General features: G+C 35.5%; 2 protein-coding genes across 3 annotated transcripts in view; one reads left to right on the forward strand and one right to left on the reverse strand.

Moving 5' to 3' along the window:
* The window catches only part of LOC136043831 (uncharacterized), a 31647-nt gene extending 16708 nt beyond the window's left edge, over positions 1–14939 (forward strand). Inside the window, exon 3 of the mRNA XM_065728765.1 lies at positions 12322–14939. Within this exon, the coding sequence (XP_065584837.1) occupies positions 12322–14382 (2061 nt within the window). The 3' untranslated portion in view covers positions 14383–14939. The remainder of the gene's footprint in view (positions 1–12321) is intronic.
* A 2743-nt stretch (positions 14940–17682) lies between these two features.
* The window catches only part of LOC136043832 (iron-sulfur clusters transporter ABCB7, mitochondrial-like), a 96793-nt gene continuing 87268 nt past the window's right edge, over positions 17683–27207 (reverse strand). For both annotated transcript variants that reach the window (XM_065728766.1, XM_065728767.1), the window contains exons 9-11: positions 23040–23183; positions 21304–21435; positions 17683–19260 (exon numbers count right to left, since the gene is read on the reverse strand). In XM_065728766.1, coding sequence (XP_065584838.1) covers positions 19048–19260; positions 21304–21435; positions 23040–23183 — 489 coding nt within the window. In that variant the 3' untranslated portion in view covers positions 17683–19047. The remainder of the gene's footprint in view (positions 19261–21303; positions 21436–23039; positions 23184–27207) is intronic.

A 27207-nucleotide genomic window follows, 5' to 3' on the forward strand; every position in this document is an offset into this window, starting at 1 on the left:
TGGAAATGTTATTTTGTACATACGACAATAGATCACTCGTACTGTAACTTTGTTCACGATCCAATTCTACACATGTCGAAACAGCAGCGATACGGTTAGGTGAAGGCATTCCCAAATCCTGAAGAGGTTTGTTTGCCATACGTACGCACAAATCTTCTATAATAACTAAAGTGCAGTTATAAATTTCTGATGTAAAATCAAAAGTCATATCTGACGTCTCTAACTGTTTTCGATGGAGTATATCTTCGGACATTTTTGACTTATATTTTTCCCATAACTCTGTAGGAGCTGATGGAGAGCAAGTTGTTAAAATGATGCCAAATAATGCACGAATTTGACTTGGGGGTGACGTATCGCACGCGTCATTGATGCAGTTATCCCAGTGTTGGTCATTCTCCAATGAATTCAGAGCTTGGCATGCACTACGGTAAGTGTCATGTATAGTACCGTTTACAGTTCTCAAATACTCAAAGGATGTCGGACCGGGTACATTCATCAAAAGCAGGCGTAGAAAGAAGCATTCATGTTGATTGGGGTGAACGGTGTAGAGTCTTCCCATCATGGCATCTTTGAAGATGGTAGGTTGGCCGTCGACTGACTGGCTTCACTATGAAATACATATCGCCGAACCTTTATTTTTTTAACTAAAATCTGGTAGGCATTGATGACCTTATCCAAGTCAAAATCCCAAACCCAATCATCATCGCTATCATTTTCAGTTTTGATATGTTTTGACACTCACTGTCCAGGTGGATCTTCATCTAACTGCGCGGTTTTGCGTTCTTTAGCCTCAAGCCTGTTTCCTTGCTGTTCTTTTGATTCCTCGGCACGCTTTCTTTTCTGACTTTCTCTATCAGCAGCAAGTTTTTTGCCATAGACTCTTTGAGCATCTTCATCGGCTTTTGCCATTGTAAGTTCATCAGTCATTTTAAACTTAAACATTAATAGATTTCTACGTGAACATATATGTCTTAAATATCTTTAATGACGTCGCCGTCATAGTAAAAATGACGACAACTAACTTCATGACGTCAGTCGACACAGAAACATGACGTCACCTGACAGACAGACAACTTATTTATCTATCTATATATATAAAAATAAGTTGTCTGTGTGTGGATCTGTGGATGGATCAGGTGACGTCATGTTTGTTCGCATATGACGTCTGAATTATTTCACACTAATACAAAAGAAGAAAAAAACTAAAAAAGGTAAAAACTACAAAAAAAAACTAAAAAGAAAAAAAAACTAAAAAAGCTAAAAAACTAAAAAAAACTAAAAAAAGGTAAAAATCTAATAACTAAAAAAAAACTGAAAAAAATAACAAAAGGCAAAAACTACAAAAAAAATAAAAACTAATAAAAAAACTAAAAAAGCTAAAAAACTAAAAAAACTAAAAAAAACTAAAAAAAGGTAAAAAACTAAAAAAACTAAAAACTAAAAAAGAAAAAAACTAAAAAAAAGGAAAAAACTGAAAAATAAAAGAGAAAAAGAAAACTAAAAAAATATGAATAAATATATATAAAAATAAGTTGTTTGTGGGTTATGTCTGTCTGTCTGTCTGTCGAGTGACGTCGTGTTTGTCCGCATATGACGTCTGAATTATTTCACAAAAACTAAAAAAAAGGAAAAAACTGAAAAATAAAAGAGAAAAAGAAAACTAAAAAAATATGAATAAATATATATAAAAATAAGTTGTTTGTGGGTTATGTCTGTCTGTCTGTCTGTCGAGTGACGTCGTGTTTGTCCGCATATGACGTCTGAATTATTTCACACTAATACAAAAGAAGAAAAAAAACTAAAAAAGGTAAAAACTACAAAAAAAACTAAAAAGAAAAAAAACTAAAAAAGCTAAAAAACTAAAAAAAACTAAAAAAAGGTAAAAAACTAAAAACTAAAAAAAAACTAGTTTTGTTAATTTTTTTTTTTACTTGTGTCCTGGTCGTCATTTATACTCCCTGTGTCCCGGTGCTTTGTTGATTGCTAATCGAACATTCCTTTTGTCCTGGTCGCTTTCTCTTTGAGTGTCGTCATTTATTTTTTTCTTTTTTAGTTCTTTTAGTTTTTACCTTTTTTAGTTTTTTTTTAGTTTTTAGTTTTTTAGTTTTTTACCTTTTTTTAGTTTTTTTAGTTTTTTTAGTTTTTTAGCTTTTTTATTTTTTTTATTAGTTTTTAGTTTTTTTGTAGTTTTTGCCTTTTTTTTAGTTTTTTTAGTTTTTTAGCTTTTTTATTAGTTTTTAGTTTTTTTTGTAGTTTTTGCCTTTTTTTAGTTTTTTTAGTTTTTTAGCTTTTTTATTTTTTTTATTAGTTTTTAGTTTTTTTTGTAGTTTTTGCCTTTTTTTAGTTTTTTCAGTTTTGACGTCACCTGATCCAGTTTTTTCAGGTGACGTCACCTGATCCACGATCCACAGATCCACAGACAACTTATTTTTATATATATAGATAGTTTTTTTTTTTTTTACTTATGTCCTGGTCGTCATTTATACTCCCTGTGTCCCGGTGCTTTGTTGATTGCTAATCGAACATTCCTTTTGTCCTGGTCGCTTTCTCTTTGAGTGTCGTCATTTATTAGTTTTTTCCTTTTTTTTAGTTTTTTATTGGTTTTTACCTTTATTTTAGCTTATTTTTCAGTTTTTTCCTTTTTTTTAGTTTTTTTTTATTTTTTATTTTTTTTAGTTTTTTACCTTTTTTTAGTTTTTTTAGTTTTTTTAGTTTTTTAGCTTTTTTACTTTTTTTATCAGTTTTTAGTTTTTTTTTGTAGTTTTTGCCTTTTTTTAGTTTTTTCAGTTTTTTTTTTAGTTTTTTATTGGTTTTTACCTTTATAGTTTTTTTAGTTTTTTAGCTTTTTTATTTTTTTTATTAGTTTTTAGTTTTTTTTGTAGTTTTTGCCTTTTTTTAGTTTTTTCAGTTTTGACGTCACCTAATCCAGTTTTTTCAGGTGACGTCACCTGACACATCCATCCATCCATCCACAGACAACTTATTTTTATATATATAGATATATATATATATATATATATATATATATATATATATATATATATATATATATATATATATATATATATATATATATATATATATATACATATATATATATATATATATATATATATATGGAAGTTTATACAACCAGCCGTTGCATCAACACCTGGCATGCCCCCGAGGCATATTTTAAAATAGTTTCTCCCGAGTTTAGGGGTTTGTATCTACCCCGGAGTTTTTTTTATCTAATGTTTAAACCATTTTTAACGAAATGGCTATCTAAAAATTTTTATCGGATGGGTTTGGGGAAAAAAAGGTGTGGGGGAGGGGTTAGTTGCCCTTCGATCTCTTTTGACTCTTAAAACGTCAACTAGAACGTCCAATTTCCAATAAATCAGTCTTCTCTGAAGTTTATACGAGCATCCTTTCCATAAAAACCATATATATCCCCAGGGTATAAGTTACAACCCCTACCCCCGGGACCTGGAGGGTTGTGTTGACACCAGAAATTTTGTTATCGGATCTTTGAACTATTTTTAACAAAATGACTACCTCAGAATTTTTATTGGATGCATTTTGGGAAAGAATGGGGGGGGGCTATTTGCCCTCCGATCAGTTCTGTCTCTTATAAATGGCACTAGAACTTCCCATTTCCAATCGAATGAGCCCCCTCCGAAGTTTATATGAACACTTCTTTTATATGAAGTGCCCATGGGAAAAAAACAAGTAATAAAACATTGGAGCCGTATGACCTTTACTATGGGCAACATCGGGGTTTTTATTATCTAATTTAAACAAAAAATGGCTATCTAAAATTTTTTATCGAATGGGTTTGGGAAAAAAGGGCGAGCGGGGCTATTGCAGTTTCAATGTTTCTTTCAACTTAGAAAACAAAAAAACAACACTTGAGTCTTCAAATACGATGACCTAACTTGGGACACACATGTTTGTGTGTCGACTGACGTCATGTTTATCGACTGACGTCATTATAAGGATTGAGCTGTATGTCGTCATGAAGTTGTTTGTCGACTGACGTCATGTTTGTCGACTGACGAAATTACAGACCGGGACACCGGGACACAAATGACGACCAGGACATATAAATGACGACCGGGACACTCAAAGAGAAATTACAGACTGGAACACCGGGACACAAATAACGACAGGGACACTCAAAGATAAATTACGGACATCGAAGTATGTTGTATATTCGCAAGTTTTACGTAGTTAAAAACATATATATATATCTATCTATATTCACAGGTGGGACACAGGGTCACAACTGCATGTCGTCATGAAATTGTTTGTCGACTGACGTCATGTTTGTCGACTGACGAAATTACAGACCGGGACACCGGGACACAAATGACGACCAGGACATATAAATGACGACCGGGACACTCAAAGAGAAATTACAGACTGGAACACCGGGACACAAATAACGACAGGGACACTCAAAGATAAATTACGGACATCGAAGTATGTTGTATATTCGCAAGTTTTACGTAGTTAAAAACATATATATATATATATCTATCTATATTCACAGGTGGGACACAGGGTCACAACTGCAATGGCGCGTAACTAATATGGCGCGTAACGACTTACGCGCGCGGGGGGACTTGGGGGGCGAAGGGCCCCCACCAACTAGGTGTTGGGGTTTACCCACCAACAGCTAGTCTATATATCTAAATATAAGTTATTTGTTTGTGTGTCTGTCGACTGACGTCATTATAAGGATTGAGCTGTATGTCGTCATGAAGTTAGTTGTCGTCATGTTTGTTATGACGAGGCTTAGTATATGACGTCATTATAAGTATTTAAGAAGATCGTTCAAAGAGAAATTTTTAGTTGTAAAATGATTGAAGAACCTACAATGGCAACAGCCGAGGAAGCTGCTGGGACACCGGGACACAAACAACGACCGGGACACAGGGACACAAGTATAACGGGGACGCCGGGGGCACAGGGGGGATACATAAATAACGAACGGGACACAGGGAATGTTCGATTAGCAATCACCATCAACAAAGCTCAAGGGCAATCATTAGAGTAATGAGGTATAGATTTGAATACGGATTGTTTTTCCCATGGACAATTATGTGTTGCATGTTCAAGAGTCGGTAAACCTGGCAATCTATATATATAACAATAACAAGGCGAAGTAGCTGAGTTGGTAAAGCGTTATATTTCAGGTTCTAGGTCCGAGAGGTTCCAGGTTCGAACCTTGGCTTTAGCATTAATACAAAAAAAGAAAAAAAAAACTAAAAAAGGTAAAAACTACAAAAAAAACTAAAAAGAAAATACTAAAAAAACTAAAAAACTAAAAAGAAAATACTAAAAAAAACTAAAAAACTAAAAAAAAACTAAAAAAGAAAAAAAACTAAAAAACTAATGAAAAACTAAAAAAACTAAAAACTGAAAAAGAAAAAAAAACTAAAAAAGGAAAACAACTGATTGCTAATCTAACATTCCTTGTGTCCCGGTCGAGCGACGTCATGTTTGTGTGTCGACTGACGTCATGTTTGTCGACTGACGAAATTACGGACCGGGACATCGGGACACAAATGACGACCGGGACACCGGGACATAGGGAATATAAATGACGACCGGGACACTCAAAGAGAAAGCGACCGGGACACAAGGAATGTTCGATTAGCAATCACCATCAACAAAGCACCGGGACACATATGCCGACCGGGACACAGGGAATATAAATGACGACCAGGACACTCAAAGAGAAATTGCAGACCGGGACACCGGAACACAAATGACGACCGGGACACCGGGACACAGGGAATATAAATGACGACCGCGACACTCAAAGAGAAATTACAGACTGGGACACCGGGACACAAATGACGACTGAGACACAGGGAAACAACAACAAAGGGGACGCCGGGGGGCACAGGGGGATATATAAATGACGAAGGGGACACTAAAAAAAGGTAAAAACTACAAAAAACTAAAAAGAAAAAAACTAATACAAAAACTAAAAAAACTAAAAATTGAAAAAGAAAAAAAAACTAAAAGAAGGAAAAAACTGACAAATAAAGGAAAAAAAGAAAACTAAAAAAAAATAAAAATAAAAAATTAAAAAATAAAAAAGGTAAATGTATTCAAGCCGAAGTAGCTGAGTTGGTAAAGCGTTATGTTCCAGGTTCTAGGTCCGAGAGGTTCCAGCTTCGAACCTTGGCTTTAGCATTAATACAAAAGAAGAAAAAAAGAAAAAAAACGAAAAAAAGCTAAAAAACTAAAAAAAAACTAAAAAGGTAAAAAACTAAAAACTAAAAAAATAAAAAAAACTAAAAAAAGGGTAAAAACAGCAAAAAAACTAAAAAGAAAAAAAAAACTAAAAACTAATAAAAAAACTTAAAACTGAAAAAGAAAAAAAAACTAAAAAAAGGAAAGAAACTGAAAAATAAAGGAGAAAAAGAAAACTAAAAAAATAAAAATAAAAAAAAACTAAAAAAGGTAAAAACTACAAAAAAAAATAAAAAGAAAAAAGGAGAAAAACTAAAAAGCTAAAAACTAAGTAAAAACCAAAAAAACTAAAAAGAAAAAAAGGAAAAAAAAATTTATTTCATCATATACCAATTCAAAAACGAATGTATATACAGACCGGGACACAGGGAATATAAATGACTACCGGGACACTCAAAGAGAAATTACAGACTGGGACACCGGGACACAAATGACGACTGGGACGTGTGTGTCGAGTGACGTCATGTTTGTGTGTCGAATGACGTCATGTTTGTCGATTATAAATGACGACTGGGACACAGGGACACAACTACAACAGGGACGCCGGGGGCACAGGGGGATATATAAATGACGATGGGGACACAGGGGATGTTTGATTAGCAATCACCATCAACAAAGCTCAAGGGCAATCATTAGAATAATGAGGTATCGATCTGAATACGGATTGTTTTTCCCATGGACCATTATATGTTGCATGTTCAAGAGTCGGTAAACCTGACAATCTATTTATATGTACAGACAATGGGACAGCGAAGAATGTTTTGTATATTCGCAAGTTTTACGTAGTTAAAAACACACACACACATATATATATATACTACTACTACTACTAATAACTCACTGCAGCACCAAGCCGCCTGAGGCCAACACAGCTACGCACGCTCCTCCTCCAACCTAATCTATTTAAAGCCTCCCTCTTTACACCCTCCCAGGAAGTTCCCATTTCCTTTAAATCCTTATTTATGACATCCTCCCAACCCAGACAAGGACGACCTGCTTTCCGTGTAGCCCCAGACGGTTGGCCAAAAAGGACAATCTTCGGTAATCTGTCATCCTTCATCCGTAGAACGTGGCCTAGCCATCTCAACCTTTCTTTCATTATAGCCCCAGAAAGCTGGATTGAACCACACTTTTCGTACAACCTACTGTTTGAAGTACGGTCAGTCAGCCGGGTACCCAGAACAATCCGTAGGCAATTTCTCTGGAAAACATCTAGTAAATTTTCATCTGCTTTTCGGAGTGTCCATGCTTCAGAGCCATATTTGACCACTGTCATCACTGTAGCTTCCAATATTCTAATCTTGGTTTGTAGGCTTATCTTTCTATTCTTCCAAACTTTTTTTTAACTGTGAAAAAACACCCTGAGCTTTAGCTATTCTACTTTTAACATCTTCACTGCTCCCACCATCTTTACTAATAATACTACCAAGGTAACTGAAGCTCGCAACCTGATCAATCTTTTCGTTACCTAAGGTCACCTGTTCATCTTCACTTATTCCTAACCTTAGTGACTTAGTCTTCTTAACATTAATTTTCAAGCCTATTTTAGCACCCTGAACTCGTAAAACCTCTAAAAATTCATTCATTTTGCTCACACTTTCATCTAATATGCTTAAATCATCAGCATAATCTAAGTCCAGGAGCGTTCTTCCTCCCCATTTGATTCCATGGTCTCCAATTGCCTTTCCTGTGCTCCTTAAGACGAAGTCCATCAAAATGATCCATATAAAGGGGGATAGAACACAACCATGCTTAACTCCTGATTTAATACAAAACCAGTTGCTAACCTCATTTCCTACCTTAACCACAGCAGTATTATTCTCGTACATAGCGCAAATCACTTTAATGTATTTTTCTGGTATACCATATAACGATAAGACCTTTGTTAACGCTGTTCTATCAACAGAATCGAAAGCTTGCTCATAATCGATAAAACTAAGGACCAAAGGTGTTTGACAACGAAGGGACTTCTCAATTATTAACCTAAGAGTGAAAACATGGTCGACACATCCTCTACCTTTTCTAAAACCGCATTGTTCTTCCCTTAAAACTTTGTCTACAGCATGTCTCAGTCTAAAAAGTATCATATTACTCAGTAATTTGCTACCTACAGAGACCAGACTAATGCCTCGATAATTCCGACATTCACTCTTGTCACCTTTCTTATACAGTGGTTTAATTAAGGTTTTCCTAAAATCATTGGGTACTTCCCCTTTTTCAAAAATCATGTTCATAATCTTCAGTAGCTTATTCCTAACCTCAGAGCCACCATATTTAAGGAACTCATTAATCATACTATCAGCACCTGGGGCCTTATTATTTTTTAATCCTTCTAGTACTGTCGCTAATTCTTCCTCACTAAACAAATCTTCCTTCACATCCAAGGTATCACAAACTTTTTCATTTTCATCTATATCTTTTCCTGCAACTGTATCTCGGTTTAGCACATTCTCAAAATGTTCCACCCATCTTTCTTTAACTTTTTCCTTATCACTAATTGTGACCCCATTTCTATCTTTAACTGGGACTAGTCCGGATCGGCTACTCCCTTTCAATTTATTAACATGCCAGTATAATATTTTACTATTATGCCGTCTAGCCGCATCTTCCAGATCCTCAGCAATTTTATCCATCGCCTCCATTTCACATCTCCTTAGTTCATATTTTAATGCTTTCTCCACTTTCTTTACATTCCTTTTGTTTTCATACGACCTATCGCTCAGATAATTCTTATACAAACCCCTTCTACTCTCTATTAAACCTAAAGCTTTTTCACTAATATTCCTAGTTGCTGTCTTAGCACTCTTCCCTAGGACACCATCAGCAACTTCACAAATTGTTTTTCTGAAATTATTCCATCCATCTTCCACATTGTCAAATTTTAAACCCTCAAGTTTAGTACTCAACTGTTCCTGGAATTTTTTTCTCAAATTTTCATCCTGAAGTCTACCAACATCATAACTTCCCGGGAGGGAGTTACTCTTCCGAAATTTCAGCTTTAAATTAACCTTAGACACTACTAGATGGTGATCTTTACTTTTAACATCAATAACGGCACTCCTATACACCCTAGTATCTTGTATTGATCCTGCTAGTCTTCTGTTTACAATAACATAATCAATAAGGTTTGCTGTCTTACCATCACGTGAATACCATGTCAACTTATGGGCCATTTTGTGACCAAACACCGTATTGGTTATAACTAGGTTGTTATACCTACAAAATTGCAAAAGCCTATAGCCATTACTGTTTTCTTTTCCTACACCAAAATTACCTAGGCTAGGATACCATCTATCCCTATTTCTACCAACCTGGGCATTAAAATCTCCTAGCAAAAACACCATATTTCTACCTGGTACCCTGTCTATTTGCTCCTGTAACTGTAAGTAAAATTCATCTGAGTCACTAGTATCTCCATCAGTTGGTTCAATGGGGGCATATACTACTATAACTGATACCCTAAACTTTTTAGTCATAAAATGAGCAATTAGTATTCTATTATTAATACCTTCCCAGCCTAAACAAGACTTAGCAGCTTCCTTATTCATCATGAGCCCTACTCCCTGTCTATGTACCCCATCCTTCCTTCCTGAGTAAACAAATTCTATGTCACCTAATTTCATGCTTCCTACCCCTGGGATATGAGTTTCTGAAACTCCTAATAAATCCAGTTCAAACCGTCTGAATTCGTCAGTCAAAATGTCGATGCGATAGTCATTTTTTAACGTCGTAACATTCCAAGTTCCAATTTTCATGTTCTTTAAATCTTTGAAATTATTTTGGCCTCAAGAAAAGCAGTGATCCCGGATACCAGTGCAGGATGGGGACCAACATATCTTCTCAAGTCTACACCGAAGCGCTTAAGCCGGCTTAGAATATATATATATATATATATATATATATATATATATATATATATATATATATATATATATATATATATATATATATATATATATATTAGTTACGCGCCATATTAGTTACGCGCCATTGTAGTTGTGTCCCTGTGTCCCACCTGTGAATAGAGATAGATATAAATATATGTTTTTAACTACGTAAAACATGCGAATATACAACATTCTTCGCTGTCCCATTGTCTGTGCATATAAATAGATTGTCAGGTTTACTGACTCTTGAACATGCAACATATAATTGTCCATGGGAAAAACAATCCGTATTCAGATCTATACCTCATTATTCTAATGATGTGTCCCGGTCGTCATTTATATTCCCTGTGTCCCGGTCGTCATTTGTGTCCCGGTGTCCCAGTTTGTAATTTCTCTTTGAGTGTCCCGGTCGTCATTTATATTCCCTGTGTCCCGGTGTCCCGGTCGTCATTTGTGTCCCGGTGTCCCGGTCTGTAATTTCTATTCGAACAATCCCTGTGTCCCAGTCGTCATTTATATATCCCGCCTGTGCCCACGGCGTCCCCGTTGTAGTTGTGTCCCTGTGTCCCGGTCGTCATTTATATTCCCTGTGTCCCGGTCGTGATTTGTGTCCGGGTGTCCCAGTCTGTAATTTCTCTTTGAGGTTCCCGGTCGTCACTTATATTCCCTCTGTCTCGGTCGTCATTTGTGTCCCGGTCTGTAATTTCTCTTTGAGTGTTTTTTCTTTTTAGTTTTTTTTTAGTTTTTTACCTTTTTTCTTTTTTCAGTTTTCTTTTTCTTCTTTATTTTTCAGCGTCACTATGAAGTACATATCGACGAACCTTTGTTTTTTTAACTTAAATCTGGTAGGCATTGATGACCTTATCCAAGTCAAAATCCCAAACCCAATCATCATCGCTATCATTTTCAGTTTTGATATGTTTTGACTCTCGCTGTCCAGGTGGATTTTCATCTAACTGCGCGGTTTTGCGTTCTTTAGCCGCAAGCCTGTTTTCTTGCTGTTCTTGTGATTCCTCGGAACGCTTTCTTTTCTTACTTTCTCTATCAGCAGCAAGTTTTTTGGCATAAACTCTTTGAGCAGCTTCCTCGGCTGTTGCCATTGTAGGTTCTTCAGTCATTTTATAATTAAACATTTTTCCGTGAACAAATGTCTTAAATACCGTTAATGACGTCACCGTCAAAGCAAAAATGACGACAACTAATTTCATGACGTCAGTCAACACAGAAACGTGACGTCACCTGATCCACAGACAGACACACAGACAGACAACTTATTTTTATATATATAGATATATCACAGGGACACAACTACAATGGCACGTAACGACTTACGCGCGCGGGGGGGGCTTGGCGGGGGCGCGAAGCACCCCCACCAATTAGGTGTTGGGGTGGCGCGAAGCGCCACCCCAACAGCTAGTATATCTATGTATATACAAATTTAGTGTCTGTCCGTCCGTCTGTCTTTCTCTAAGTATGACGTCAATATATAAAAAACTAACTAAAAAAAACTTGAAAGAATTAAAAACTATCTTTTATGAAAAGCTGAAAAGAAGAAAAAAAACTAAATGAAAACTAAAAAAAGGAAAAAACTAAAGAAATAATAAAAACTGAAAAAAAAGAAAAGTAAAAAAGAAAAAAAAGAAAAGAAAAGAAGAAACTAAAAAAAAGAAAAAAACTAAAAAAGAAAAAAAAACTAAAAATAAGGAAAAACTAAAAAAACTAAAAATAAAAAAAAGGAAAAAACTAAAAAGGAAAAAAGAAAAAAAAAAGAAAACTAAAAAAGACAAAAACTAAAGAAAAAGAAAAAGACGAAAAAAAACGAAAAAAGAAAAGACTAAAGGGTAAAAATTAAAAAAAAACTAAGAAAAGAAAAATAAAAAAAAATAAAATAGGTAAAAACTAAAAAGAAAAAAAGAAAAAAACAAAAAAAACTAAAAAAGAAAAAAACTAAAAAAGAAAAAAAAAACTAAAAAAAGAAAAAAAACTAAAAAAGAAAAAAAAAGAAAAAAAGAAAAATTAAAAAACCTAAATTAGGTAAAAAACTAAAAAAAAATTAAAAATTAAAAAAAGGAAAAACTAAAAAACTAAAAAAAGAAAAAAATGTTTGCTTGTCATCTAACCACAGACAATTTCTACCGCAGACAACTTCTAACCGGCAGTTAATTTAACCTATACTATTTTTCAGGAGGATCACATTGAAGACCTTCCATGTAAATGTGACAAGAGTTGCGCACTCTACGGTGACTGTTGCAGGGACTCTAAGTACTTAAACCCACAATATACTCACAGGCATTCAAATCGCTTCCAGTGCGTCGATATTCCAGACGATGAGAATTCAGCACAAGCATATCATATGATCCATAAATGTTCAGAGCACTGGAGGGATAAAGAAGTTACAAATCTATGTCAGAATGAAAACTACAGAGATCCATTTATAAATACGCCGATTACTCAAATATATACTAATATAACGTACAAGAATATGTACTGTGCGTTGTGTAATAACGAGATCGATGTTATGAAACTCTATTTTTGGAAGCCAAAATTAAAATGTAAAGGCCTGGAAAAGGAGCTGGAAAAAGAATTATTAAGAAATTTCTTAAAGTGGAATGAATCGATATCCAAATGGTATTTAAATATCCAAGACGGAGAGGGTAAAAAGTACTACGAATGTGAAGTTACATATATTCCGGAAAATATAGACAGTTTTGTTCGGCCTTGTGACAACTATATAATCTCGAAATGCAGTGCCGAAAACCAAGACAGTAGTTTGTGTGAAGCGTACAACGCACCTGTGATATTAGAAGAACAAGAATACAAGAACGTCCATTGTGCTATGTGTAATAATCTTACGTATAGTAATTCTACAAGTAAAAACTTGAATTTTGAGTGTGGTGGATATCCACAGATTAACGAAAGAAATGCTTTCAATTCATTTGCGATGTTATTTGATTTCAAAGAAGACAAGGATGAAGAATGCGGGAATAAGAGTGTTTTCGACCCTTTTTTAAAAAAATGCCGAACTCTTTACTGTCCCAAAGGTACTATCCTTCAAAACGAAGTGTGCGTAGGTATTTCAAATGTTGCTTCAAGTCAGGGGAAAAGTATTGCAAGAGCTCCAGATAAACAAAGCAATATTTCAATTTTGAGTTTCCAAAACAATACCATGATTCTAAAATCTGAAAAGAAACCTGTTAGTACAACATGCCCGAAATTAAAGCTAGAAAAAGAAGAATACTTAGAATTTTTAAATAGAACAATATTTGTAAAAACCTACAACCGTTTTTACGAAGTCGGTCAGTACGAAATTGAGAACGCTTCTATACTGATTTGTGCAAAAAGCTTACCTGACAATGACGAAAGTGAATTCTTGAAAGGTTTCACTATATTCTGTCTACTGTTGTCCGAAGTTTGTCTATTAATTCATATCGCGTTCAGTTTCAAAACATCAGATTTTCGGAACTTATCAGGATGGTGTTTGCTCTCTTTGAGCTTCTCTCTACTAATAGCCTTCGGTATGTTCATCCTCTTGCCCATCATCCCCAAAGACACAGTTCAATGTTCATCTATTGCTGCACTGATGCATTACTTCTTCTTAAGCGCTTTCTTCTGGTCATCAGTCATAGCCTTTGATTTGTTAAAGACGCTGCGACTCGCAACGACACGCTTACGCAGTCCTCACAAGAAATCCCATCGATTTATATATTATTCTCTTTGGTCGTGGTCTTCCCCGGCTATTATTGTATGTATCGCTATGCTTATTGACAATATTGGTGACTGTTCAGTTATGTTGTGTCCTGAATACGGAACTGATATATGCTGGATAAAAAATAAGACAGCGCTGGTAGTATATTTCGCAATACCGCTTGCCATTATCTTAACAGCAAATTTTGTTTTATTTTTCTGGTCTCTATATGTTATTAGGTCAAATTCCATCAGACGCCCTCAGTCAAGAAAGGAGGCATATTTGTTTTTTAGACTAGCTGTACTAATGGGCCTATCATGGACCTCTGGATTAGTAGCAGGTCTGGCAGATATTCCATTTATGTGGTATTTTTTTGTGGCCTTGTGCGCTTCCCAAGGAGTGTTTATTCTTCTTGCATTCACCTTCAACGCTAAAACAGCAAAAAGCTGGTGGAGAAAGACATGGGGCCACAGTAAGGAATCGCAACCAGTCAGTTCTTCTTGGACAACATCAAATGGAACATTCCATCCGACGTCATACAGTGTAAATATAGCGAAATAACAGTGAAGCTCAAACTTCATGAGTTTTCTCACCTAAAAGCTTACACTCTTGGGTAAATTTTTGACCTGCGCAAGCCTTGGGCATGTTTATGACGCCTAAGGATCCTTAATTTGGGTAAGACGCAGGGCTTTGAGACTTATTCAAAATTGACTAATATTTATGATGGGTTCTAGAAGCACAATAAAAGGTGTAGTACCTTTTCGCCTAAATGATATTTAGTTTGGCCATAAATTAGTTCCAGGATAAATAAAGTTCATTAAGTTTCAATAGCTTAGTTTTACCAATTCAGAGTCTCCCTATTCAAACACCCGGGAAAATATGAAAAAAACTGAGTATTTTCTGCCTAATGGGATTTGGGGATAGGGAGCAGACTAAAAAAAAAAAAAAAATCAAGGCTTAAATGTTCTCAGGGGAGTGGTACTCTGGATAATTATTGAGGGAAATCCCCGCTTTAAAGTTTGTAAAAAATTGTTTTTTTTGCTCAACTTTACCAAAGTAGTTACATAATACCAAACCAGAGTCTTCTTGTTACAGTGGCAAGGAAACATGAAACAAAATCTGAATATTTTTTGTCTTATGTTTTGCCTGATTAGAGGGGGAAACGGGGCAAAAAAAAAAAAAGATTTTTCAACAAAAATATTTCAGACCCCAAAAAGTTTTATCGACAAATGAGTACATAGAATACTATAAAAAAGCAGTCAAGTACAATCTCAATTAATAATCAATTTTAATACTTTTTATTATTTAATAGTCAGTGATTTAGGACTATTCCTTGAGTAATACCCGGAATACACGGAGAGAAAAAAAGGCATTTATCAAAATCCAGAGGCGGAGATGTTTGGGTTTTTTCGACCTCTCTAATGGAACCCCCCCCTCGTAAAGAAAAGCTACTGAACAAAATCTAGAGAGACAGGCAATCGAACCGGGGTTATACATTAGTTTTATTTACTTTTTTTATACCGTCTTTATAATTAATGAATTACAAATTATTTAAGTTCCAGAGCCTATGTATTTGAGAAATTTACTATTTTTGTAATTCAAGAATTCGAAAATATTCTTTTACCTGTCATATTGTATAGACAATATTTGTCTTTTTTTTTTTTAAGGTGTTAACAGCGTAATAAAAAACTGTGTCCTAAACTGTATATCAGCACTGTTTTTATATTAAATCAAAATAAACTAGAAATCAATAAAAGCTCCAGGATGCTACAAGTATCAAAGAAGATAAAATATAAGTACATATTTATATATATCTTTTTGATATTTAGGGTTCCAGGTCTTTTTTTCAAATTTAGTGAAAGGTCCAGCCAGAAAAAAAGGCTAGAAACAAGTAGTCTAAGCTCTGCTGGACAAACATATATGACGCAAAAAAGACTAGCAACCAGACCCCTTTCAATACGGGGCCCGTAAGCCATGTTCTGACAGGAGTTGTATTTCGTTCCGGGGATTGAATTTACAATCAATGAAACGAAATAAATTAATCTGGGTGAATATTAGGAACAAAATTGAAAAGCTGGTTATTCGGCCGGTAGAGTTTTGTTTACGTACAATACTGAAAATTGCACAGTCGTTATTTTAAACAGGTATTTATATATTCTCTTTTTTTAAACTCAGTATTCTTCTTTTTCTTCTTCAAGAAACTTTCTAGGGAAATCCTAGCCACAATTAACATAACGACATCGCTTGATCGTTTCCGCTTGACTAAAGTTTCTGCCTTCTAGAAAACTCACTGAAAACCCATGTTATGTTCTGGAAACATTTCATCATAGTCTAATGGCAGGATGTGTGTGCACTAACTCGCAATTATTTTTGATTTACACTATTTGGCTAAGTTGTGACTACTACCACGATCATGCCCTTAGAAGCCTCCATGAAGAAGTTACGCCTGCTCAATCTTAGATCTTATAACTCACGTGTTTTGGCGCTATCTATTCAAACAATATTACGTTCATTTTGTATTTTAGGACCTGAAACAAATCGCGCACATGTTGCAAACAAAACGAGTCTGTGGTATCGTGGCTGCAGGGCCGGCACCAAGGCAAAAAGGAGAAAATTACTCGTGTTTAAAACCTTTCCTGTGGATATAACTAACAGGGAGTGTCCCATAAGCAAGCCAAAACCCCAAAATCAACGATACCTAGTACCTATTTGACTGATTGAGCTCTCCTCAAAGTTGGAACCGGCTGCCATTATTGCATTGATTAGTTAGTCACACCACCAACCTTCTTTATTGCGACAAAAAACTTTCCGCAATCCTATGAGTTATGCCGAATCTATTACTCAGCAACACCCAGTCACTCTCGAACAATATGGATTAACTGGAAAAAGTCTTGCGTCAGAATAGAATGTTAGTTGTTGCTATTACAGAATACTGGAACGATACTGAACAAACTTATGCTATTTCAGGTTCTACCACTAGGAAAATCACACGGCAAGACAAAAACCTAAGTCGTAATGACGGTGGCGTAGCAATATTCTGCAGAAACAACATTCCCCAAAAGTTCCTGCCCCAACTTGAAGACCCCGCCTATGAGTCCTTGTGGGTTTATACCAAGCCTAAAGGACTATGCCGGGTGTTTCTCCTGACTTATTTTGGCAGCCGTCTACTATCCAGAGTGCAAAAAACCGTAAAGAATTGTTATTGCACGTGCAAAAGGGGTAGATGTTTGCTGCACCATTACTGGGACTTAAGTCCCTCCACAAACGCCGTCAAAATCTTCTAATCAAATTTGGATAATTCATTCTAAAGAAAGCTCAAAGCACAGGTGTATTCTCCCCCGGACACATTTATGAGAGGACAGAACAAGTTGGAACCAGTTTATTGCCATACAACGCGCTATCAGCATACTTTTATTCACTTTTTCATTAGTCTTTTTAACAGCATACAGTAATTGTAGTTTGTGTTAGTGCAATTTTTACGTACCATGGAAACAGGTTATTTTTTGTGCTTCTTAGTTCTATGCAGAGTATGTCAATGAATATGTCTGACTCAAAACAGCCCTAGTAACAAAAAGTTTAAAAACATATTTTTAAAAAAAAAACGTACAAAAAGGTGAGTCTTGTGGCAACTCCAACATGATCAAATGATCAGATGATCAATGATATTCTTTTGCCATCTGATTTCAAGGGATGAGTAGTCAAAGATAAAGTAAGATAAGGATTGTCAATTCCATACTATTTTGAAACAAACTATAAATGGGAACCAGTATTGATGTTTAGCCCATTTTTAGCACACACAAAGAACAATCTTATGGCCAGTCAAATCGATTCAACATTCCTATAAAAACACATAGCAAAAGGTTTATACATAAATAATTTTTAATCAAAAAAATAATCTTATAGTGCATCTAGAACAAAACATCTTGAACCCGTCAAACTGAACTATAAAAACAACTCTTTTTTTCAGATCTACGCACGTATTTCAAAGCATATAACTTCATAGAATCAACTAGGCTCAACTATAAACTACGTCGCTGACAAATAGCACTTTAAACATCTAAAGAACCATCGACACGCTTATCATCTACAATTAAATCTTTGACAAAAGATGTACTCTTCTGAGTTCCAACGCAGAAACTTTTATTTAAAGCCACAGTTATATCTAAAATAGTTTTCTGCTCTTACAATACGGCTTAAAATAATTTTATTATCCTTGAAGCATCCAACAATACCACCTAGTAATTACAGCAGCCATTTTTCACAACCAATAGCCACTTACCACTAACCACAGCCACCTAGGCCGCCATGAAGAGCACAGGAGCATGATACAAACTTAGATTTTGAAGCTCTTCGCCTAAAAAATGTATTTTCGTTGCTTGTTTTTTGTCAAGTTTGCTTTATACTGAGCCGAAAATAAAAGAATCCCACTGTGAGGCAACAGGCTACACGTGAGGCAATCCCTATGCCTCACCATTTTGTAATCCGATTTATGCAATAAATGATAATTTATACAAAGTGAAAATTTATAAAATAGACAGGTAAAAACAAGAAAAGCTGCTTAATTTTAGGAAATTAAAGGTTAGATTCAAATAAAATTATGTCTTGAATTGGAACCCGAATGTTCATAAATCAAAACAAGCAAAATTTTGAAGATTTCTAATTCGGTCAAGTATTACTGAGGTTTGAGCGATACCAGTAGTTTTTAGTTCCTAATAAATCCATTTAAAATAACTGAATTTGCCATCCCATCAGTTTCCCATACTCGCTGCAATAGCCACTTGCCACAAATCACAGCCACCTTAACTTCAGCAAAAAAAGTATAGGAGTCTGATAGAAGATTAGAAACTAAGGAAAAAAGAACACCATGTGGCGTAGTCCAAGAAATTCATAAAAAAACAAAATGAAATTATAGCTCTTTTTTTCGGCTTACTAACCTACGTCTGACAATTTTATAGCCAGTAAAACAGTTGATAAGCCGGAAAAGCCGCTTAATTTTAATATTGAGCTTCTTTTTAATACTTCTAACTCTGTCAAGTAACACTGCGCTGTGGGGCCAGCACCAGTTCTTGATTCCTATTAAACTCGTATTATATCATAAACTCGTATAAATTCCCGTCTCATCAGTTTCCTATACTCTCTGCAGAAGCCATTTACCACCAACCAGAGGCACCTATGCCATAGTTATCAACCAAAAAACAAAATTTCCATATTTTTTCCCATGGACACCTAAGAAGAAAGGGCGGCTTGGTGTTGAGCATTCCATAGTTTCCTATAAACACTATCCGGTCTGCTTAACAGTTCTCTATGATTTCCTTTTTCTGCAAGATGGCCTTTATCTAATACAAGTATCTCATCAGCATCAACGACAGTAGAGAGTCTATGAGCAATGCAGATGGAAGTACGACCTGATGTGGCCACTTTCAAGGCGTCCATTATTGTCTAAAAAACAGGTAGAAAGGATAAGTTAGGATTTTTTAGAAACCCTTTGAAGCTGCATAATAATGCATCAAACTTAGTCCAGTTCTTGGTTCATACTAAAAATATAGGCTTCTTCACTTTATTTTAGGGCAACACAATGCTTGGAGAGAATATTATATTGACAAACGCATGTGAGTTAAGTAGAAAAAAGGGCGACTTCAATAAGGCTTGGCTGATACCTGTGGGAAGACAATAGTTTTAACTTACTTCACAGTCAGGTTTGATTCATTTGTCAATTTAACAGGTAATGCAAGGCTAGAAACAGATCCTTACTCCTTTTCCTCGGGTCCCTTAATATATATATATATATATATATATATATATATATATATATACTAGCTGTTGGGGTGGCGCTTCGCGCCACCCCAACACCTAGTTGGTGGGGGCGCTTCGCGCCCCCCCCCCCCAAGCCCCCCCGCGCGCGTAAGTCGTATATATATATACACCCAAACACATCCATTCAAAATTTTGAGACAGCCATTTTGTTCAACATAATTGAAATAACAGAAAATTATGTCTTTGAGACAACCCCCGCGCCCTTGGAGCAAGCTGAGCTATGCCCTGAGGGCATATAAGGTATATACGTGAAGGGTGATCGTATAAACTATAGAGGGGGCTCGTTGGATTGTTAATCAGAAGTTCTAGTGCCCTTTTTAGCATTCAGAACGATCGGAGGGTTTATAACCCCACCTCTCTAAACCTCGTATTTCCCCGTAATGCATCTGATGGAAATTTTGAGATGGCCATTTTTTGTCATAGAAACTTCAAAAATGCTCATTTAATGGGAAATTGAAAGGGCTATTACCCTTTTTATTAGTCAAAAGTGATTGAAGGGCAATATTTGCGCTTTAATGAATAGAAAATACGTTTGAAATGTTTTCACCTTTCTTACTTTCATAAAATAAAAATTATCAAAACCTTAAAATGTCAGTATATGTCAATTTAACTGACAATCCATGGTCATTTTGTTTGTTGTTAGTTTTTTGTTTTTTTTTTCAGTAAAGCGCAAATTGTTCGTCTTGAGAAGGCATAGGGGTTGTCAACCCTACTTATGTTAATTTTTTATTTTGTTTTGAGTTTGACTCGGCTATTTATAGTAATTTCTGTTCTTTTTGAGTTTCACTTATTTGTTGATAGTGATTTGTGGTAGTTTTACGCTTGGAAGACTATTTGAATTTATTTTTGCCCACTCTTGGCTTGATGTAGCTCTTTACTTCTCTTTAAAAAATTTGTCTTGAGTAAAGTTTTTAATTTATTTAAACGGAAGAGCGCTGCACCTGCATACGCAATTCGAAGGACAATCTCTGTAGCACAGCTGCCGTATTGAGGTAGTGAACTATCTAGATACTTGAATTCGCTGACTTCTTCGATTTCTGTTTCCCCAAGTTCAAGAGCTGCAGCTAGCGAAGTGATGACGCCCTTTTAGTTAGGGTTATTTAAGAAAGGCATTGAAAACCCGAGCTATCAAAGCTGTTAAAGAACACACATTTCCGGTCAAGATCTGGGCCAGGACCACGAAGATTATTTAGTTACAAGACCAGAAGAAGCACTACAAGATTTATTTTTTTTCAGCTTCCTACGATCTCAAATAAGAAACAGTAATGTAAAATCCCTCAACAAATATTTCAGTTTGAAATGTATACCTCAGCCCCCGCCTTTCAATCCCTGAATCAAAATGTTGGATACATACCATGCTCAACAGAGCATATCCATTTAAAAAACACAACAAAAGCTAAGTCAACAGTTTTTTACAACGTCTTTAGTCTGTAGGTTAATTTTGTCGCTCAAGGTGATTCATAATTTGACTCAATCTAAACAAGTTCTTCTCCCCCCCCCCCAGCACGCACACACACACACACACACACACACAAACTGAAAAAAATAGCAGTGATATATACTTGCAAAAAAAGTGAGTTAATTTGCATAGAACAGGAGTTAACTCTCAAAAGGATGGAAGAGACATACGCCTATATGCTTGCTTTAACTACTCGGCATTTAACTTACATTTTCTGTAATCGAATCCAATGAGGAGGTAGCTTCGTCAAAAATGAGAATTGGAGAACTCTTCAAAATAGCTCTTGCAATTGAAACCCGCTGCTTTTCTCCACCAGACAGCTTGAGTCCTCTTTCTCCCACCTGCATAAAATCCATATGAGACACTAAAATTTCATTATCCTGACTGCACGCACAAGACATTATAAGCCATAAGCTACGTGCAAAGTGGAATAATCTCCTAAAAAGTAGTTGGATACCGTGCGCATAAGTTTTCTTTTAAAGATACCGGTATGTGAAAGATGCAACTACTCAAGTGATTCTTCCCTACTTGCTGCAGCTTTGGCAATTGACGGTAGATGGAGGTATTCTCTATTTCGTAAATTCGTAAACTAAATGACTATAATCGTAAACAAATTCAAGAGTTTTGGATTTTCCTTCTCAGCCAAATTTTAACCATAATAATCAAGGCTTGAGACACAATCTCCATAATCATCCATGGCAAGCTAAAAAATTGACATAAGTGAAGAAAAATTCCGCCACACAGGCTGGAGACTTTCTCAGCTTTCCCACTTCCTGCAGACTTCCAGGCTTTCTCAGCCTGAGACTTAGAATTACGATATTTTTTCCTACAAATTCTTCATTTATCTTGGTATTTTGGCCATTTTTATATTACTCCTAATTTGTGCCTAGTCCCACCCCCCAATCAGGATTTAAACGTAATCTCCAGAAATATTTCTAACTATCCAAACATAAACGTCATGTCACGCAGGCTGGAGACCTTATCAGCTTTCTCACTTCCTGCAGACTTCCAGGTTTTCTCAGCCTGGAAACTTTGAATTACGAGATTTTTTCCTATAAATTCTTCATTTATCTTGGTATTTTGGCCATTTTTATATTACTTCAAATTTGTGCCCTGTCCCACCCCCCGAATCAGGATTTAAACGTAATCACCTGAACTATTTCTAACTATCCAAACATAAACGTCATGTTACGCAGGTGGAGACTATCTCAGCTTTCTCACTTCCTGCAGACTTCCAGGCTTTCTCAGCCTGGAGACTTTGAATTACGAGATTTATTCCTACAAATTCTTCATTTATCTTGGTATTTTGGCCATTTTTATATTGCTTCAAATTTGTGTCCTGTCCCACCCCCTAATCAGGATTTAAACGTAGTCTCCTGAGCTATTTCTAACTATCTAAACATAAACGTCATATCATTTTTCCAACCATAAATATACATAATAAAACGAAAATTGTACGGGCAACACAGTTTTGTTTATGTATTCAAAACATAAAGAGTAAAACAAAGAAAAATAGAAGAGAAACCAACTGAGTGTTATAATCGAATTCCGCTAAAAGACAAGCATGAACACAAAAACGAAAAAGGAGAAAAAAGAGGCGATACAATGTTTGATTGTGTTGGAAAATGTTATTGTCTTAAAAAAAATGTCCGAAAATGTTGTATATTAAAAATACAAGCGTATAATAAGCAATCCCTTTCCAAGGCACTCAGGTCACGTGCCCCTCTCCTCTAGTTCCTAAAATAACAACTGGGCACCCTTAATACCATGATGACATTTTGAGAAACGTCGAACTTAATGTGCTTGTTTTAGTTAAGATAAAGTTTTGTGCGGAATCCAAGCACTGTAAATTTTCCAAAAACATTCTCAGGGGATATTTAAAGCGCACGATAACGCAGAGAACAAACTTTAGGGGATTGTAAATCCTATTTAACAGAAAATTCACCTCAGTATCGTATCCTTTTGGCCATGAAATGACTGAGTCATGAATACCCGCCATACGGGCAGCAGCAAAAACTTCCTCGGGCGATGCTTTGAAGTTACCATAAGCCAAGTTATAATAAATAGTATTGTGAAAAAGCACCGTGTCCTAAAATTGATAAAGACAACAAATAATAGCATTGATAAAACAAAATAACAAAACATAAAAATAAAAAAAAAATGAAAAGTGATAAAATGAGGAATAGAACAGAAATTAAATTGCAATAAAGCTAGATTATTTGCAATATAAAGAGGAATCCATTCTACTAATAAATGGGGACAATAAATGAATCACAACTTATATTGCTGTTCTTATTACTGTCCGATTACAATAACAGATTGACATTGACATTGTCGTCACTGAGAGGAGTGGAGGTGGGTTTCTCTTATTTAAGAATAATAATGAAAAACAGAGTTGACCAGAACAGTAAAGTTGAAAAACAGTAAGAAGAACTACAAAAATTTTGTTCGGGGAAAATCCCTTGCAAAGATTTGTTTTTATTTCTTTTTTAGGGAAGGAGGGGAGGGTAATTAGAACTTAGCTCAAAATTGCACATAAAATATGGATCTTACACTATGCTCGGGCATACTTACTTTGAAAATGTAAAAAAGAGGGTGGGATATTGTCTTCAGTAGCATCTTTGAATTTTGATCAAAATAAAAATGTTTGAATCCTGATAAAATTTGAACACGACTTCACTCGTAATAAATAAAAAATAAAAAACAATTGAAACTTGATAAAAAATGTATCTAAATACGAATCTATACACATGAATCATCCCTATTTCACAAATGAAGTTGTTTGAAAAGTGCTAGTTAAACAAAACGCAATTAGGCCACAGTTTTAATCCCTTTTCTCACTCCCTAGGTTTTCAGTTTTCTTTCGCTTTCGGGGAGCAGGAATAAAGAATAAAATTGTAATTGGGTAGAGGGAGGAGGAGGGTTTAGTGTTAAAGTGAGCCTATCCCACTTTTCACCAGAAAATGTATCGCTTGTTTGATTAGAAAGAACACAATTTTTATGTTAGTTTTTATACTTATGTTCAACTACACTGTATATTATTATCTAAAAAGCAAGTATTAATAGGAAATTACACAGACTGGCTTTACAAAAAACTATTAAGTTTTAACCACCCGAAACAATTTTTCAATTTGGGATATAAATCATTGTTGTTAAAGAGTATATTAAGAGTCATTTAAGCACTTTAGGAAAACGTCAAAAAATTTGGTTCTGAAGTACAACTTATTACTACTGCTACTAACAACTCACTGCAGCACCAAGCCGCCTGAGGCCTACACAGCTACACACGCTCCTCCTCCACCCCAATCTATCCAAAGCTTCCCTCTTTACACCCTCCCAGGAAGTTCCACCTCCATTAAATCTCTCTTTATAACATCCTCCCATCCCAACCGCGGACAACCTTCTCTCCGTTTAGCCCTAAGACGCTTGGCCAAAAAGGACAATCTTCGGCAATCCGTCTTCCTTCATCCGCAAAACATGCCCTAGGCATCTAAACCTTTCTGTCATTATAGCTCCAAAAAGTGGAATTGGACAACACACATCGTACAGCCTACTGTTTGAAATATGATCAGTCATCCGAGTACCCAGAAAAATCCGCAAGCAATTTCTCTCGAAAACATCTAGCAAATTTTCATCCGCTTTTCGGAGCGCCCGCGCTTCACAGCCATATTTGACCATTGTCATCACTGTAGCTCCCAAAATTCTAATCTTGGTTTGCAGACTTATCTTCCTATTCTTCCAAATTTTTTATTAACTGTGAAATCACCCTTAGCCTTCGCTATTCTATTTTTAACATCTTCACAGCTCCCACAGTTTTTACTAATGATACTACCAACGTAAGTGAAGCTGTCCACCTGATCAATTTTTTCGTTACCCAACGTCACCTTTTATTCCTAGCCTTAGTGACTTAGTCTTTTTAACATTAATTTCTAAACCTATTCTAACTCCCTGAACTCGTGAAACCTCTAAAAGTGCATTCATTTTGCTCAAACTTTCATTGAGGATGCTTAAATCGTCAGCATAATCTAGTTCCAAAGAGAGCTTTTCCTTCCTATTTGATTCCGTGGTCTCCCATCGCCTTTCTGTGTTACTTACGACAAATTCCATCAAAATGATCCATATAAAGGGGGATAGAACGCAACCCTGCATAGCCCCTGATTTAATATGAAACCAGCTGCTAAACTCATTTCCTACCTTAACCGCGGCAGTATTTTTCTCGTATATAGCCCTGATCACTTTAATGTATTTGTCTGGTATACCATACAAGGATAAGATCTTCACTAAAGCTCTTCTATCAACAGAATCAAACACTTCACTAAAGCCCTTCAATCAACAGAATCTAATAATTGCTCATAATCTACAAAAATAAAGACCAAAGGTTTTTGATAACTAAGGCACTTGTCAATTATTAACCTAAGAGTTAAAATTTGGTCAAACACATCCTCTGCCTTTTTTAAAACTGCACTAATCTTCTCTTATAACTTTGTCTGCAGCATCCCTCAGTCTAAAAGCTTTATCATACTACTAATTAATTTGCTATATCCAGACACCAGACCAATGCCTCGATAATTACCACACTCACTCTTATCACCTTTCTTATACAATGGTTTAATTAGGGGTTTCCTAAAATCGCTAGGTACTTCTTCTTTTTCAAAAATGATATTCATAATCTTCAGTAGCTTATTTCTAACCTCAGAGCCACCATATTTAAGAAACTCATTTAACACACTATCAGCACCTGGAGCCGTATTATTTCTTAATCCTTTTAGTACTTTCGCTAATTCTTCCTCACAAAACAAATCTTCCTTCACGGCCAGGGTATCACAGACTTTTTCATTTTCCTCATTATCTTTTCCTGCAACTCTGCCTTGGTTTAGCACAATCTCAAAATATTCTACCCCTCTCTCTTTAACTCTTTACTTATCACTAACTGTGGCCCCGTTCCTATCTTTAACTGGGACAAGTCCGGATTGACCACTCCCTCTCAATTTATTAACATGGCAGTAAAATATTTACTGTTATGCCGTCTAGCTGCATCTTCCAGATCCTCGGCAACTGTATCCATGGCCTGCACTTCAGACCTCCTTGGTTCATATTCTAATGCTTTCTCCACTTTCTTAACATTTTTTTTTTTTTTTTCATATAGTCTATCACTAAGATAATTCTTGTACAATCCCTTCTCCTGCCTATTAAACAAAGATTTTTCACTAATTTTCCAAGCTGCACTCCAAGCTTTCTTCCCTAAGACACCGTCAGCAACTTTACAAATTGTTTTTCCAAAATTACAACTTATGGGTCATTTTTTGACCTAACGCCATATTAGTTACAACTAGATAGGTATACCTACGAAATCGCAGCAGTCTGTAGCCATTAATGTTTTCTTTTCCTACACCAAATTTACCTAGGCTAGGATACCATCTATCCCTATTTCTACCAACCTGGGCATTAAAATCTCCTAGCAAAAACACCATATTTCTACCTGGTACCCTGTCTATTTGCTCCTGTAACTGCAAGTAAAATTCATATCAGTCACTAGTATCTCCATCAGTCGGTTCTACAGGGACTTGTACTAATATAACTGAAACACTAAACTTTTAAGTCGTAAAATGAGCAATTAGTATTCTATAATTAATACCTGCCCAGCCTAAACAAGCCTTAGAAGCTTCCTTATCCATCAGGAAAAATAATCCCTGTTTCAAAAAAAATTTGGTACCACAACCGTCAAAAAGATAGGGTTGTCTTGGTACCGTTTAAGGTCAAAACCAGGTATCATAACTTGGTGGTCAATAACTAACAAACGACCTAATATATATTTACGTATATTATGTTGGGACCTTGTGCATAAAGTCACTGTAGAGTTGTACTAATATAACTGAAACACTAAACTTTTTAGTCGTAAAATGAGCAATTAGTTAATTAATACCTGCCCAGCCTAAACAAGCCTTAGAAGCTTCCTTATCCATCAGGAAAAATAATCCCTGTTTCAAAAAAAATTTGGTACCACAACCGTCAAAAAGATAGGGTTGTCTTGGTACCGTTTAAGGTCAAAACCAGGTATCATAACTTGGTTGTCAATAACTAACAAACGACCTAATATATATTTACGAATATTA

The sequence above is a fragment of the Artemia franciscana genome, chromosome 2 (genome assembly GCF_032884065.1).
Source record: "Artemia franciscana chromosome 2, ASM3288406v1, whole genome shotgun sequence".
Classification (NCBI taxonomy): domain Eukaryota; kingdom Metazoa; phylum Arthropoda; class Branchiopoda; order Anostraca; family Artemiidae; genus Artemia; species Artemia franciscana.